The sequence below is a fragment of the Conger conger genome, chromosome 17 (genome assembly GCF_963514075.1).
Source record: "Conger conger chromosome 17, fConCon1.1, whole genome shotgun sequence".
Lineage (NCBI taxonomy): Eukaryota > Metazoa > Chordata > Actinopteri > Anguilliformes > Congridae > Conger > Conger conger.
Window position 1 is genome coordinate 39,248,474 of NC_083776.1, and position 18,218 is coordinate 39,266,691.

The following is an 18,218-nucleotide window of genomic DNA, read 5'->3' on the forward strand; positions in this document are numbered from 1 at the left end:
CTTGTGGTTGGTTCACTAATGGACACAGGACACCACTTTGAGTCAGGCAGCCGCAAGATGGAGTAGGGGTACTGGTATCGGCTGCTATCATTGAGTATGAGCTAGTTGGACCTTTTCGGGTTGAAAATGGACTGAAAATCGGAAAATCCACTCCCAAACCTCGTGCCAGTTTCTGGAAGATACTTTCTTCAAGCAGTGGTACTGGAAGAAGTTGACTGCATTCAAGAAGGCCATGATCTTTATGCAGATCACATGCATCTAAGTACTGTACTGCTTGGCTAGCCAGCAAAGGCCTCAAAGATGACCTTTGTTATTTTAATTGTAATTTTGTGTTACTTATTTGTCATAGTTACTCTTAAAATTGAGAATAAACAAGTGAGTTGTTATTTAGTTTTCTAATAATTGCGCACACTAATAGTTTCACGGAGCACTTTATTAGGTATTTATTAGACTTATACTGCTGTGGCCTGTCCACTTAGAGTGATGATGCATTGTTCAGAGATGCTGTTCAGCATACCACTACTGTGTGACTATTTGCTACTGTCACCTTCCTGTCAGCTTTGACCAGTCTGGCCATTCTCCTCTGACGTCTCTCATTAACAAGGCATTTATGTTTGCTGAACTGCTGCTCGCTGGATTTTTGTTGTTTGTTTGTCTTTTGCACCATTCTTTGCAAACTCTAGAGACAAGTGCATATGAAAATCCCAGGAGATCGGCAGTTTCGGAGATACTCGAACCACCCCGTCTGCCACCAATAATCATTCCAAAGTCACTTAGATCAATTTTTTTTCCCTTTCTGATGGTTGATGTGAACACTAACTGAAGCTCCTGACCCTTATCTACATGATGTATGCATTGCACGGCTGCCACACTGGTGGTGCGCTGTGCAGAAGTCAGCCTCTGTCCGAGTGTCGGAGCAGAGGTGAAGAGAAGGGCCAAAGAGAGTATCCAAAAAGAGAAGGAAGTCCCAAGTGCGTGCCTTGCTCTTATACTGCAAAAGTTTATAAGCCCCTGTTATGCTTTAGCAACCTTTTTTGGGGTATCGTTGAGCAAATTGCTAAATTGTTCTTTTTTTTCGCATTTTAACGGCATTTGTCCTGGGTTCACTTCTGTAGTGTGGAACACAGTTTATCAATTGAACTGTGCAACATGCTATTGGGTTTATGTGATCACATTATCCCACTGCAACGTCACATAAAGACTATGGTCGAGGGAAATAGTTTGTTTGATTACGACCAGTTTAGTTTTGGGGTTGCTCCGGTCGCTTTTTCTTCATTACACTGCATGTCGCTCCTCCATCTTTCATACTTGTATAAAAGGAGAATATTACAAGTTTGTTTTGGTATGGTGTTTCAGCAATAAAAAATTAACCGTGGTTTTGCTTAGTTCATCTAATTGTCACAATGCCTGGTGATCCATTCTGTGTCACGTGGCCCGTCTATGCCTGACCTCACATGTAACTTGTGCTTACTCCCCAAATTTAGTGAGAAGGACCCAGATACTTTTTGCTGTTTGGACGGTTGACTACGTCTTGTAGGTGGCCAGAGGATGACCAAGTAATAATGCTGCAGTCTGTACTGACTGGCAAGGACCAAGGGGCTTACTCTGCTCTTTCCCCAGAACAGATGCAGTCCTATTCTGCTGTAAAGGCTGATGTGCTCAAAGCCTTTGAGCTTGTCCCAGAAGCTTACCGTCAGAGGTTTCGCAATTGGAGGCAGGCTGAAAAACAGTCACATGTGGATTGTGTACGAGAATAATGACAATTTTCTTGTTGGCGTACTGCAACGGATGCTGACACGTTAGAAAAACTGTGATTTGATAGCACTGGAACAGTTTACAAGTTCAATTCCCGATTCTGTTGCTGTTTATGTTACTGAACGACAAGTGCGTACGGCAGGGGTCGGCAACCCTGGTCCTGGAGAGCCGCAGGGTGTGCTGGCTTTCGTTGTTACTTGGCATTAATTGATCAATGAAAGCCGTTGATTACACAGTTAACTCACCTCACCTGGTTTCTTGGGTCTGAATCGGTTGCTTATTTTAAGGTGGAGACGAAAGCCAGCACACCCTGCGGCTCTCCAGGACCAGGGTTGCCGACCCCTGGCGTACGGCATCTCAAGCCGCCGTGTTTGTGGATGAATTTGTGGTTGACTCGCCGGGTTGGGTTTGCCAATAGCCGTTCTCGGGATGATGCGTTTCAAAATGATTCTCCTCCTGCTCGCTCCTTTAAACCCTTTGCTGGGGGTAGGGGTGGTCCAGCAAAAGATGTTGCCAAGGGCACTGGAAAGGCAATTGTCCTAATAAGTTTGGCCAGCCTAAAACAGTAATCCCTCACTGCATACCGGTCAGCCTGTTAAGCCAGTGGCAGCAGCAACATACTGTCCTAACCCTAACCTGTCTGAACCAAAACTTTCTAAACTGCAAGAGAAGGTTGCAAACTCTGACTATTCACCGGATACCTCTGATGGTTTGATATCTTTTGTAGGTGCGAAAGTGAAACAACCTATTAAAATATTGCATGACACGGGAGCTTCAGTCTCTAATATCTGCAGAGGTTTTACCCTTCTCTGCTGATTCCTTCACTGGGAGCAGCATGCTTATCCGTAGTGTTACAGGTCCTATAAAACTGTGCCTTTGCATATAGTCAGCCTTGAGTCTGAGTGGGTGTGAGGTAATGTGGTGCTTGATGAGGGCATACATCGAGCTACCTGTTGTTGGTGTTGCATTACAACTGGGAAATGATTTGGCTGGATCTCCAAAGGAGGTGGTTCACCACCTCCAGTGGTAACTTCAGAACCCCTTGTATTTGGAACGGCAGATGAAATTGGAGTTCAGTTCCCTGACTTCATGAGCTGTCACTCGGTCCATGACTCAGCCATGTCAAACCGGGGAAGAGTCGGTCATTTTCTGATCTTGGGGACATGTTTTTTGCAGATCTTGGGTCTGGTGTACCTAGAACAGTACCTGTACCTGAGCCAGTTGAATCTGTCAGTGAGACTGTCACCCCTCCTATGCTCTCTTTGTTGAAAGTCTCACGGAAGGAAGTCACTGAGGAACAGTTGAAGGATGGTAGTTTGTTTGATCACGTGGTCCCGGACGGTAAACTCTGTTATTTCCTTCAAGACAATTTGCTATGTCGATACGTTTGTTGCTGATGACATCGTATAGGTTGTTGTCCCAACAAAATTTTGAAATTATGCACTGTGGGTTGCTCATAATGGAACTGCAGGTCAGACAAGTGTGAAAAAGACCAAACTAAATCCTGAGGTTGCCCAATATGTAAAAACCTGTCATATCTGTCATCTCACAGGCAAACCAAACCAAATAATACTGGTTGCTCCCCTGTATCCCATTCCCCCAGTAGCCAAGCCATTTGAGCATCTGGTTGTGGACTGTGTGGGTCTGTGTGGGTCTGTGTGGGTCTGTGTGGGTCTGTGTGGGACTGTGTGGGTCTGTGTGGGTCTGTGTGGGTCTGTGTGGGACTGTGTGGGTCTGTGTGGGTCTGTGTGGGACTGTGTGGGTCTGTGTGGGTCAGTGTGGGTCTGTGTGGGTCTGTGTGGGTCAGTGTGGGTCTGTGTGGGTCTGTGTGGGTCTGTGTGGGTCAGTGTGGGTCTGTGTGGGTCTGTGTGGGTCTGTGTGGGTCAGTGTGGGTCTGTGTGGGTCAGTGTGGGTCTGTGTGGGTCAGTGTGGGTCAGTGTGGGTCTGTGTGGGTCAGTGTGGGTCTGTGTGGGTCAGTGTGGGTCAGTGTGGGTCTGTGTGGGTCCTATGTCTCTGCTTAAGTTGGGTTCGGCGGACTTGCTGGAGGGTCACACTGTTGGATCATGTGGTCCTTTTAGTTTCTCTCCCGGTTTTTCAGCATTACAATTCCCAGTTAAAGTCTGTGGAATGACTGTGATGGTGGAAAAGGATTATGTGGTCTATGAGAACAGGATGTCATCCTCAGATGAAGTCAAGATCAGTCCTCTGGGCTCTCTGTCCAAGGACAGTGTTTATGAGCGGTTTCTCCAGTACAGGTATTTTTGCAGTGATGTGGTTTCTTTGGAGGTTGTCGTGAATACAGTGTCTCCTTCCCTCCCAGTAGCTGCTCCAGAGACTCTTTGTGTTGAGTTCAAACTGTCTCATGTTCAGTGTGACTCCAAAGGAGTTAAAGACTACAGTGATGCGGATGGGTATAGCAACTACTACAGAGATGCAGAGTGCCCAGTGACCAAGATGCTATGGCAACCTGTGTATGTGGAGGTTCAGATTCTGGTCTAGACTGATCCTAGCCTTGTTCTACTTCTGGAAGTCTGTCAGGCTACATCAACCTCTTGTCCCCTTTGCTTACCCCAGTGGAACCGTTTGGTTAAATCTATCTCTATTCTCTCTCTTCCCCCTTCTCCTTTTGCTTTGCATCTTAAGTTACTCTTGCATAAGCCTTTTGGCTGAGGTACTTATGCTTTTCAAGTTGTTCTTAGTTGCATGTTTGTTTCTATGTATTACACTTAGGATAAATATGTAAGTTGGAGTTATCGTTCCTTCCAGTAAGAGCTGTGCATACCTCTGATAACGTGAAGTTGTATTTAGGAGATCTTCGGGGCTGTTTGTGTATTTATCTCACTTCCTCTTAAGTCTCCTGCACGGTCTGCAGAGCCGAGAAGCTTACTGGACTCGTTTCATTATTAATGTATATTTGCTATTAGTGGGTGGAGTTCACCAAAATGAAATGCACGGTTGTGGGAGACTGCCCAGGGTGCTGAGTTTGATAACCTTTTGATAGCATTTAGTTGGTGCATATGTAAGTCTCCTGTGCAGTCGGTGAGCCTAGGTGAGTGCCTGTGAATATCTGTGGTTGCTGACTTTCCTCAAAGTCAGATGGTCTACATGATCATTGGAGTATCGCCCCTCTCTAGAGGAGAGCTTCATGAACTTTCCGATAAGCTGTTTGTGTACACTTCCTACCCTGTTATTGGGATTCTTGCTTCGCCAGTGGAACTAGGGGGTTAATGTGTTTCATGTATTCCTGTCTTTAAAGTAATCCTGCTTCGCCAGTTGAATTAAATTGTTAATGTTTTTGTGTATTCTAGTGTTAGGGTCAGTAATACTGCTTTGTCAGTTAATTAGCTTGTTAATGTTTTTTGTGTATTGTAGTGCTAGGGTCAGTGTTCCTGCTTCGTCAGTGGAATTAGAGACGAGATGTCTTGTGTGTCTTTCATTATCACTTTGCCGTTCTGGGTAGGCTATAACGCAGTTGGGAGCCTGCTTAGTTTTTTTTCTTCTCGACTGCTTTGATCGGTCATTTTATTGGTTGTCTAATTGCCGGGGAGTGCTTTAATCCCATTCTTGTTTACCCCTTCTTCTGAGGTGCATCCCTTGTCTCTAGGAATGCCGCCAGAAAATCTCAGTGGTTATCTCACGTCTTGTGGTAAATCTTAGAACCCAACTCGATTGCGTTTGGTCCTCCTCCCTTATAGTTCAACAATAAAATTTATTTTGAGGAATACAATTTTCCTAATAATCATGGAAAGGTGCTTTGCAGGGTTACTGAAGTGATTATTTTTGACCATGGCACTTTTAGCATAGTGAAGGGGATGCCTGTATAAAATGTTTGTTAATGGAACCAATGACTGATTTGAATGGGGAAATAAACTATGTACCATATTTCTCAGTGTTCAATGGCCAATGAATCAAAGTGACTTTGCAAAAAAAAAGGCATTAGGCACCTAATTTATTCTAAGGCACCACCACCTATTGCAGTTCAATTTAAATCTTACTGTTTTTATGAGAATCTGAAAAGATTGTGATATTGATCCACTGCATTGGAATGCAAGGTATTGAGTGTACAGTAAATTTAGAAAAATAAGCAGTTTGATTAATGAAACTGATTGATTTAAGTTATTAATGTATGTTTTCTGAAGTACAAATAATAATAAATAAATAAGTAGTGAGCAGAAGCTTGCTTTGACTGAAAGCAGGGAGTTGCAGAGGCATGTATAGGACAGATAATGGATGATGTTAACAGGTTGTTTTGTGTTCAGAATTATGTTTTGGACGGACTGGGATGCCACCTTCCCGCGAATCGAGGCCGCCTCTATGAGTGGGAGTGGAAGACACGTGGTATTCGGGAACATGGACGTAGGAGCGTGGCCTAATGGGCTCACCTTAGATCACCTGGAGAAGAGGATTGTGTGGACAGATGCTCGGTAGGCAACTATGGCACACTTTATTACGTACACCTGTATACCAGCTTGTTAATGCTAATATATAATCAGTCATCGAGTGGCAGAATAACTTGATGCATAAAAGCAAGCAGATATGTGTGGTAGTTACTACTTGCCAGCTACCTAAATAAAAAAATGTTCATGTCATTGTTTAGGAGTTAGGAGGAGTATTAGGAGTTAGTAGGTGACTTCTGAATATTACTATTCAAACTAACTATAAAATAGGCTAGGTCTGAGAGAATAACTTAATATTTAGGACAGTTTGACTAAATAAATACAGGTAGTTTGTGCCATTGTCTTCACACCACCACCACCACCACCAGAAACACTATTCATGCAAGGGTGTGCTTGCCTAATAGTGAGCTGTGATGAACTGTATAAATGAATGCCAAACAATCCATGATTCATATGTTAAAAGGTGTTATGAAATCTGTCATTTATATTCTGATAATGGGCACCCACTAGACCCCACAGTGAGTCTGGATCTCCATAAAATCAAGATGTATAACCACACAGTAACTGAACTGTGAGCTGACATTCTTATCCAGAGCAATGTACAATAAATAGCAAATAACAAATTTAAAATACACATGCATTTATCATCATTGTTTGTGGAAAGACCTAATGCTAAGGAAGAATGCAATAGGATTTTCATTACATAACCAATCATTCTTTCCATGAACAAAGAGTATGAAAGCATGTGTTTAAAAAAAGGTGTGGCCTACAGTTGAGGTTACTGTGTGGTTATAAATAATGTCCATACCCACTGTGTTGTTGAGTAGTTTAACTACATGTAAGTTTAATGTAATTTCACAGCAGTTTGCGAGCTACATTAGAAGTTTTGTAGTGGTTATAGTAGGTCATTGTGGTTGCCATTTTGAAGTGTAGTCAACCCCTACTTTTGGCCCTCATATGTGCAGTGCAGTCCGTAAGTACTTGGACAGTGGTACAATTTATGTTCTTTTGACTCCAGCACATTGGATTTCAAATGAATATGAGGTAGGGCACGATATTTACGATTTATATTGATACTGTTTGCAATTATTAAATGTGATTAATAGAATGAATTTGCTCTATAGAAGGCCATATAGATCGAAAGCAACAAAACGATTGTCCCTGTCCTGATACTTAAGGACTGTACTGTATTATTTTAATATTAATGATCATCTCTGTAATGGAGTATCTCTTAGAAGGCACAGGTCAACTGTAGTCATGTCATTTTCTGTGGGTGAGTAAGCCTGGTTTTGCTCATGCCTAAGAAATATGTGTTATTTTTATGTACTTCCTGTACTTTGTCTAATTGTCTTTTTAAGCAGTACACCAGCTTGGCTGAGAAGGCTGTGTGTGAGCACTGACGGTGTGGTTCATGTGCCCCTCAGGTCAGACGCCATTTACACAGCCTTGTATGACGGGAGTGGCGTGATGGAGATTCTGAGGGGACACGAGTACCTCTCTCACCCCTTTGCCGTTTCCCTGTTCGAGGGGAGCGTTTACTGGACCGACTGGAGGACCAATACTCTGGCCAAAGCCAACAAGTGGACGGGCCAGAACGTGACGGTGATCCAGAAGACCAGTGCCCAACCATTCGACCTGCAGGTCTACCACCCCAGCAGACAGCCTCGGGGTGAGAATCATCCTCCATTTTTCTCCAGCTTTACCTTACCTTTACCTTTCACAGGTGTCACAGGTTTTCATTGGCCAACTGTGTGCCAGCTGACATTTTTCTTTTCTTAAAATGTGTTCAGTGTGTTGTGGCTCCCCAGCCTCTCGTGTGTCCTGGGATTCCTCTCAAGCAGTCACTTTCAGGAAATGAGATAAGCTTCCAATGAACACATTCTACACTATTCCCTGCTGTAAAATCCTGCTATCCCAGCTTGAAGATTGAGCTGGTCATAAAACTGGTCTAGCAGGGTATGAGCTGGTCAACCAGCAGTAATATGCATGTAGACTAATGTTACTTATGATAGAATAATAGCTTAACAGCTCAAGTTAGCAGCCTTCAGTAGTCAGATTGATGCTTATTTTTCCCCATTACTTTTATCATGCAAATATTTGGGATAGATTTTGAAACAATGTCTCTTTGGTCAAGTACTGGTTGTGTTTAGTTGTGCACAATGAAGTCAGCCACTGTAACGCATTTTATTTGTGGGGAAAAAGATGGGCTACTGGCTCAGGAGGGTTGTTGGAGGTGGTGACCCCAGTATTTGATACCTCAGACAGAAACATTTAAAAAATCTGAAAAGCAAATGTGTACCACATTATTGACAAAAGGCATGTTCGCAAAATGCATTGCATTTCTACTTTATCACCTGCAGCTGAAGCACAGATTCAGAGTGATAAAATGAGCAGCCACTTACCAATATTGAACTAATACTTTGCACATAATGTTAAATGATACATTGCAGTATTCTGAGAAATTAGCTTTTTCGCTTTTGGATACATTCTCAGAATAAAATCCACTTTTAGAAATGAAATTGTCACTTTAAATGAATAGGTTTGGATCCTGCTTTACTCCATCAATGAGATAATTTCTAATGTACAGTGCTGCAGTAAAAAATCTTTTCTAAATGTATCATAAATATGAAACATTAAATGAGTGGTAAATTGCGATTTTCTTTTTTGCTCTTCTCATTCTCTGCCCCTCTCATCTTTTATGCCCCTTTATAATTCAGTGACTTCAGTACATTAACAGTTGCTCCCTCTATTGTTTTATAAAGATAGTATCAATGATGTGTTCAAAGCTCTGGCAAGCTATCCCAGGATGTTGTTGCATCTGAAAGGCTGGAGGACTAATGGACTAATGGCTGTATGGAAAATCCTTGCCATTGTTCTTAGGAGTGGTGTGGAGCTTATTTGCGTTTGCATTTGGTTGGAGGACTAACTGGGAGGGTTTTTACACTCTACGAAATAGTAAGGATGACTATACGTCTCAGTCCTCACATGGGCGGCAAATATGTATGGGAAGCAGTGTATACTGCAATTAGTAAGTCTCATAACACTACTATTATCTGATATATCTAACCACAAATTTAGTATTTGAATTAATAATTAGAATAACCGATATTAATGATTAAACATACAGATAACCTGAAGGTTGGAGTTCTTCGGAAGACTAATTTGACTCGGCTCTCATGTCATGCAACACCAAAACTAAAAAAACTATTTATTAAACAAAACTACACAGAGTAGACAGGGACTAATCTAATGACAGAGAACAATGCTAAGAAAGGGGAGGTTGGAGTGTGTGTGTGTGTGCGTGTGTGCATGTACGCACGTACGTACGCTTTGTCTTAGACAAAAAAGAAGAGAGGTGTGTGTGTGTGTTAGCTGTGGTTAGGAGTGAAACACGTGTGATTAACAGGTGAGATACATGATAACGGCCTGATGACGGCGAACCAAGCACCTATGAGACATCCCATCCATCCATCCATCCATCCATCCATTATCTTAACCCACTTATCCTGATCAGGGTCGCAGGGGGGCTGGAGCCTATCCCAGCACACATTGGGCGAAAGGCAGGAATACACCCTGGGCAATTTAGACTCTCCAATCAGCCTAACGTGCATGTCTTTGGACTGTGGGAGGAAACCAGAGTACCCGGAGGAAACCCACGCAGACACAGGGAGAACATGCAAACTCCGCACAGAGAGGCCCCGACCGACGGGGATTCGAACCCAGGACCTCCTTGCTGTGAGGCGGCAGTGCTACCCACTGCACCATCCGTGCCGCCCACATATGAGACATGAGACTGTGAATTACAATTACAAGAAATGACAGTAAGAAATATCACCATAAACAGAACAAAGGCTTACCTCAGAAATAGGTACAAAAAGTGCCTAAAAGGTACAAATGCTTGTGGTTGGGGCTGTACCCTTTATATACATAAAATTGTTAACCTAGCCAGAAATATTAATTTGGATCTTTTTTGGAAAACGTACTCCAAAAAGAACATTACTATACAGAGTACATTTGGGAAATTTGATCCTTGAGGAACAAAACTGTACCTCCACTGGCACTGTCACTTTATTTATGAGTGTGTAACCTTCAAAAATGTAGGGAAATGGTAAATGGTTGGCATTTACATAGCGCCTTTATCCAAAGCACTGTACACACACAATTGCTGCTGCTCATTCACCCACACCAACGGCGAATAGCTGCCACGCAAAGCACCAACCAGCTCGTCAGGAGTATTTTGGGGGTTAGATGTCTTGCTCAGGGACACTTTGACACACCCAGGGCGGAATTGACCCGGCAACCCTCAGACTGCCAGATGACTGCTCTTACCGCCTGAACCAATGTCACAATGAGGGAGTTGGTTTAGCTCTGCCTGCTGATGGTTGTGGTGGAGGGCATGCCATGTTTTTTTTTAGGTTTAATGCTACCAGCACTCTGGTATTTATACTCTTGTGTATATATATAAATTAGTAAATGCTCATTAGATTGTGCAGTTGAGTGCACAGTCTAGCCTTCTGGTGATTGACTGGGAAAAATATAAAATGTATTTTCAAAATGACTTTGGGTGCGCCTTGATACACAGCTACAGGATGAAGTTGCTCTTGCATGCAGATCTCAGATTTCTCAAACCCAATTCTGAGTTTAACCAGTGTACAATAACATTTTATTCATAGATAAATGAAAAGTGAATTTTAGACCCTTTAACTCTTTTCAGATATAAACTCACTAAATTCACTACTAAACCCACAAATAAATTCATCAGCACATGAATGGTTTTGATTATTACTTAACTTGTAAAACCGTGACTGTAAATTAAAAACCTTCCAAGTTCATTACCGCGTGATAAATTGTTGATATAATTTTCATCCAGAAAATGGGCAGCACTCAACCCCTATTGTTTGAATTTATTGGATCTGACTTGTCTGCTTGTTTTTTTCTTTTTTATCTGAGGATTTCTGGCTGATTTTGGATATAGCATCTTCAGCCATACCCATTTATTTTACCCCAAAATAGGAACTCACTGAATGTCCCAATGGATATAAATTATTGCTTGGTCCAGCAGTTCACAAATTAATTGTTCCATCCATTCAATTATATTAATGTAGTGCATTCCAAATGACTTTTAAATAATAATAATAATAATAATAATAATAATAAATGAAACAGATAGCCTTGTGGCATAGATAAGCACACACAAATTGAAGTGTGTGTCACTCAGTTTAGAGTGCAGTGGGGAAACCCTTATTACACAGAGTCCAGGCTACCAGCCGGAGGCAGTCACACACCAGGACGGCATTTCCCAATCTGGACCTGCGCATCCATAATGACCGGGGCCAAGTGGCCGCGTTTCCAGTTTGCCAGCCTAATGGAGAGGAACGGGGGCATCCACACGTCCCCAGGGCCCCGAGCAGGGCTGTGCTGGTCGACCCGGGACATTAAGTGTGGTGGCAAGGCCTCAGACAGGCCTCAGAGCAGCAGCACCATGTTCGCACACAGAGCCTGCAAATAACCAGCCAACGGGGGGAACAGGCCTTCCTCTTTCAGTTTGACAGATTAGCCCAGAGTAGAGTGTAATGTCTAGTCTGTTTTTGGTTGCAAATATAAATGAAATAGTGGCTTCATTATTACATTTCTCGTAGTATGAAATATTTTTATGTTTAAACACAAACGTTCGTATGGCAGATGTATTTCTAACTGCTAAAATGTGCTTTGGTTTGTGCTGCTTTTAAAGCTATTGGTCTTATAACAATTTAGCCACAATCAGTGTGTATGAAATCGTGGTCCCTGTTCCAGTGTCTAAATATTTTTTTTTGATAAGGGTGGATATACTTTTGATAAGAATACACGATGTAAGAAAATGTGAGTAACCCTGTGGTTTTATTATAGAACATACTTATTCTCAGTGGATTAATTTTCGCTCAATAAGCAGTCTCACCACAAAGATAACAAAACTACTTATATACGGTATGAATGCATTTATCACTGATATCAACTGAGGCATGACAATCTAGATTTGTCAAAGGAAACAAAGACAATGAAAGTGTTTTTATAAAAAAATATTTTTTACTGCCAAAAAATCATACATCCTTTTAAGTAATTGATCTTACATTACATTACAAAGCGTTTAACAGACGCCCTTATCCAGAGCGACGTACAACGAAGTGCAGCTCAAACACAGGAACAAGTGTGATTCTTAAAGTGTGACCGTAAAAGGACAGTACGGTTCCGAGTCCTAGCATGACCATACAGATGCAATTGGAACCCTTGAAGAATACATCGACTTAAACTAGCATACCACGGTTGACAGCTAGAATACCCCGAGTGCAACATCTACAATATCTAATATAATACAACAATATCTATATATAACTCTATCGAAGTACCATTATAATCTAAGGCATATACAAGGCTAATCATGGTGGTGAGGTAGGGAGGGAAAGGTGCAGCCTGAAAAGATAAGTCTTCAGTCTGCATTTGAAAGTGGTCAGAGACTGCTGTTCTGACATCCACAGGAAGGTCCATTCCACCACCGTGGGGCCAGAACAGACAGCAGTCGTGACGAGAAGTGCAGGTGCGGTGAGGGGGAGGTGCCAGGCATCCCGAAGTAGCGGAACGAAGGGGTCTTGCTGCTGTATACGTCTTGATAAGTGTTTGACTGTATTGTATTACAAGACATTTAGCAGACGCTCTTATCGAGAGCGACGTACAACAAAACTATTCTATCACTGATTGGGCTGTTTGACGCTGTTTGCTGTACGAACCAGAAGCGCGTTTTTCTCCAAGCAGCTGCTGAACTTTCGCTTCTATTTTTGATACTATATTCTGAAAATAATCATTCGATTACTCTACCGTCAATAAGGCGTTCCCACTGCGTCCTATATCATCCACAAGCTCACGGAATAAATACAGGCAGATAAAACGTAAGTTATTTACGAATTCTAATGGCGGTTTTCGGCTCGCCGGTATCGCCCATCTCTCACCCTGGCCTTCCCTCTCCTTCTTGGGCTGTCCCCTGCTCTGTGTGCGATATGTTTACTTATTTCTTCTCCACAGTTAATGAGAACTGTACCTGTGATAAGTGTAGGTTAAATGCTAGGCTGACGGAGAAGATTGTTGAATTGGAAACACGCATCCGTACCTTATACGAAATTTGAGATAGCGAAAAGTTCATAGAATCCTTCTCGGTTCCGGATGCACAAGTTAGTCTGTCTCCAGGTAGCACCCCGGCAGAGCCTTTGCAGCAAGGCGGGTGGATTACAGTTCAGGAACGTAGTCGAAAACTTAAGCCACCAGTGCACCAACAGCCCATTCACGTTTCCAACAGGTTCTCTCCCCTCAGCAACGCACCGGCTGTGAAACCTGTTGAAAAAACTCTGGTAATTGGCGACTCTATTTTAAGAAACTTGGATTTAGCGACACCAGCGACTATAGAGCAATGTATTCCTGGGGCTAGGGCGACCGACATCGAGGCAAATTTAAAAGTGCTCGTAAATTTTCGAAAATTGTTATTCATGTCGGCGCTAACGATGTCCGATTGAAGCAATCGGAGATCACCAAAGATAATTTTAAATCGGTGTGTGATCTAGCAAAACGGATGTCTAAGTCAGTTATTTGCTCTGGTCCCATCCCCTCTCGGCGTGGTGATGAAATCTACAGCAGATTAACATCACTAAATCACTGGTTGTCTGTTTGGTGCCCAGCAACGGTGTTGGCTTCATAGACAATTGGAATACATTTTGGGGGAGGCCTGGTCTTGGTGGTATTCACCCTTCGTGGGAGGGTGCTGCTCTTCTTTCTAGAAATGTATCGTATAGTCTCAGAAATTAAATTTCTTGACACACCAGAGACCTTCTGTCTTACACAGATTGCTGCTTGTTCCCAAGAACTGCTGCCCAGGTGTCATACTATTGAGATAGTGTCTGTGCCCCAACCTAAATTAAGCCTTGCAAAAAAGCCCATCAAGGGTGTTTGTATGGCTAATCTAAAAAAAATCAGACCCTGTCATTCTAATTATAATGTGGCTAACCAAACTGAGCTAAAAATTGGATTGATCACTAGCTCCTAAAGCAACTCTGGTAAATGAATTACTGATCATCAAATTGAAATCCTATGTTTAACTGAAACTTGGCTTAAAACTGATGAATACATTGCCCTAAATGAATCCATTCCTCCCAGTTACAGTTATACTCACATTCCCCATCTGACGGGTCGTGGAGGAGATGTTGCAGCTGTATATAATGCCAATCTCCTTGCTACTTTGAAATCTGGCTTTGATTTAAACTTTTTTGAAGTGCTTGTTCTCAGTTTTGCACATCCGGACAAAAAAGCAGTCAGTTTTGTCCTTGCAGTTGTATAAAGGCCACCAGGGCCAGGGTCAAGTAAGTGGTTTCTTACTTGAGTTTGCCGATTTCCTTTCCAGCCTCGTTGTTAATTCAGATAAAGTTGTAATTGCAGGGGATTTTAATATTCACATGGATAGTGAAGGTGATCATCTCAGATCAGCATTCCTGTCTATCATTGAATCTATTGTCTTTGATCAACATATACATCAGTCCACACATTCCCATAACCATACTCTCAATCGGGTCTTAATTTATGACAAAGAAATAGCAAACATAATAGTCATGCCTAATAATCCTGTCTGATCAGACCATTATTTAATTACTTTTCAAATCTCACAAGTTTTTCATGTGTCACCAGATCCTACTTTCTACTTTAGCCATAAGCTTTCCTCCAGGACTGCAAATGCTTTTATTAATAAGCTTCCAGACTCATTTGTGCACTGTGTGGATTTCCTTGGCTCCAGCCAAAATGCACACAACTAGCATTAACTCAATTGATCAGCTGACTGACAACATAAATAACATACTTTGCAGAACCCTGGATACTATACAATCCTAGGCACCTGTTTAAAACTGTTGCCAGATTGACTAAGAATCATGTTGATCCCTGTGTCTCAATATCGTTTAGGAGCAATGATTTCATGAATTTCTTTGATGACAAAATTTTAAAAATCAGGGACAAGATTCAAAGTTCTTCTGCCACCCCTCCTATAGGGTCTGTCCTTCCATCCACTCAACACATAGATGCACAATCCTCGGAACGACCGATGCCCTATCTGAACTCTTTTACTCCAATAGAGCTCATTGAATTTAATACCGTAGTTAATTCTTCAAAATCTTCTACTTGTCTTCTAGACCCTATCCCCACAAAGCTTTTGAAGGAGCTACTACCGGTGATTGGAGCACCACTCCTACATATTGTCAATGCTTCTTTAGCATCTGGACACATTCCACAGACTCTTAAACTTGGAGTCATCAAACCACTTCTTAAGAAGCCAAACTTAGATGCGAATGATTTATCCAACTACAGGCCCATTTCAAACCTCTCATTCCTGTCTAAAGTACTAGAAAAGGTAATTTCAAAACAACTTTGTTCATTTCTGCACCCCAATCATATATTGGAAGTCTTTCAATCTGGTTTTAGACCCTTCCACAGCACTGAAACAGCCCAGGTCAAAGTACTCAATGACCTACTCCTCGCTTCTGGCTGTGGCTGCATCTCTGTACTTGTGCTTCTAGATTTAAGTGCAGCATTCGACACAGTTGATCACCTGATCCTGTTGGATAGATTTGAAAATCTTGTAGGCCTCCGTGGACAGGCTTGTTTTAGATCATATCTTTCAGATCGATATCGATGTGCACTTTAATAATGACTCCTCTTATCAATCCAGGGTTAGATACGGAGTACCACAAGGATCTGTGTTTGGGCCCTTGCTTTTCTCTCTATATATGCTTCCCCTGGGACAAGTTATTCGCAAACATGGCATTAATTTCCACTGCTATGCTGATGACACACAGTTGTATCTATCAGTCAAACCTGAGGAAGTTGTCCAGCTGTCAAAAATGGAAGCTTGTCTTAAAGACATAAAGAAATGGATGAATCTTAACTTTCTTTTGCTAAACTCAGATAAGACTGAGATAATGGTAGTGGGGCCCAAGTCCTTGAGATGTAAATTATCTGATGATTTGCCAAACATTGATGGAATTTGCATCACCTCAAGTGCTGTCATCAAAGACCTTGGAGTTACTTGATCCAGATCTTGCGTTTGATGCACATATTAAAAACATCTCTCGGGTTGCTTTTTATCACTTAAGGAATATCTCCAAAATTAGGAAGATACTGTCCCTAAATAATGCAGAAAAGCTAGTACATGCTTTTGTTACTTCAACATTAGATTACTGCAATGCTCTTTTGTCTGGATGTGCAAATTCCTCTCTGAAAGGGCTCCAGCTAATTAAAAATGCAGCAGCTCGTATTCTTACTAGAACAAGGAGATTTGAGCACATCAGCCCAGTGTTAGCTTCACTTCACTGGCTGCCTGTTAAATTCCAAATAGATTACAAAATACTACTTATGACTTTTAAAGCGTTACATGGGCTTGCCCCTCTGTACTTTACTTCATCCTTATACTCCCTCGTGAAATACTCCGTTCGTAGGGTGCAGGCCTCCTTGTTATTCCTAGAATAACTAAAAGTTACATAGGTGGCAGAGCCTTTTCCTATCGTGCTCCTGTGGAACAAATTGCCTGCTCATGTTCGGGGTGCAGACACTATCACCTTATTTCAAGCTAGGCTAAAAACTTATCTCTTTAGTCTGTCCTACAGTTGAGGGGCAGGAGTGGGTGGCTGGCATAAGCTATAGAGTCTCTGGTGGACTTGGCTGTCAGTGCTGTCAGTGGATCATTGTTGGTAGTGCTGTGTTAAGTATGACCAGTCATGGTCTGGTGGTGACCGTCTCAAGCCTGCCCTCATGGCTGTGTTGGCCACCGCCTCTGTTTCCCTTAGCTATGCTACCATAGCCTTATTCTGCCGGGGTTTTCCTTATCGCATGCAGGCACCTCTCTCTCTCCTGCTGTGATTGACCAATTACCATCTGGACCACCTAACAATGTTAATTTCCTCTTCTCCCCGCTCTGGGCACCTTTCTTGCACACCCCCTCCTGGCCTGGAGCTCCAGCTCAAGACCAGCCGCACAACTCCCTCCTGCCACAGCTGTAGCACCAAGCCTGCCCCCTTGCCTGACCGTGCCACCCATTGGTGTTCCTGCCATCTGTGCTTCAATTTATTGGACATTTATGAACTTTTATCTGTTTTTCTGTTTAAAACCATTGTTTTTACGAACCGGTGTTAACCAGCGGCAGATGGGTTCCCCTACTGAGTCAGGTTCTGCTCAAGGTTTCTTCCTGTTCCAGGGAGTTTTTCCTTGCCACTGTTGCCCTAGGCGTACTCTTGGGGCCCGGTTTCTAATTCTGTAAAGCTGCTTTGCAACAAAGGCCCTTTGTAAAAAGTGCTATACAAATAAAATTGAATTGAATTGAATTGATTAATTGTTTAGTTTCAGCGAAATAGTCGCACCTGTCTCTCCGTATCTCTGCATCTCCTGATTTTGTGCAATTGTCTACTCCCTAGTCCGGAGCCATTTGTATTACACGTGTGTCTTTGTGAATCCAGTCTGCGTTTTTGTTTCCCCCTCCTTATTGTGCTATTATCCTTTCATGTGTCTCACCTGATGTTTATTTGTTAGACCGCCCTCACTCCCATGCCCCGCCTAGTTTGTCTCATTCCCCTGTGTATTTATACCTGTCCTTTTCAGTTGCACCTGGCTAGTTCGTCTTGTCCTGTGTCTGAGTCCCGAGCCCTTTTCTTCCGTCCCCCAGTTCTGGCCTCCTTGTTCCCAAGCCCTTGCCCTTGTGGCATTCAGTCTTGTTTTATTTATTTTTGTATCTGGATTTCCTGTTTCACCCCTGCCTGCTTCCCTCTGCCTTGTGTGGACTGACTCCCTGGTTTTTGATCTTGGCCTGGTTTTTGACTCCTCTTTGTCTGCCCCTGCATTTTCATTAAACCTGCTATTTTTGCACACCCCCGTGTCTGCTTCTGGTTCCTCTGCTCCGCATTGCCTGACAGGAACCCGTAAAGAATACATCAACTTACAAACGAGCATACCATGGTTGGCAGCTAGAATACCCCGAGTACAACAATACAGTAGCTAATGCAAAACACAACA

At 42.6% G+C, this 18,218-nt stretch overlaps 1 protein-coding gene across 1 annotated transcript in view; it reads left to right on the forward strand.

Annotated features, from left to right (window-relative positions):
• The window catches only part of LOC133116330 (low-density lipoprotein receptor-related protein 1B-like), a 447,656-nt gene that overhangs the window by 186,882 nt on the left and 242,556 nt on the right, over positions 1 to 18,218 (forward strand). Inside the window, exons 26-27 of the mRNA XM_061225770.1 lie at positions 6,015 to 6,179; positions 7,577 to 7,821. Of these exons, the coding sequence (XP_061081754.1) occupies positions 6,015 to 6,179; positions 7,577 to 7,821 (410 nt within the window). The remainder of the gene's footprint in view (positions 1 to 6,014; positions 6,180 to 7,576; positions 7,822 to 18,218) is intronic.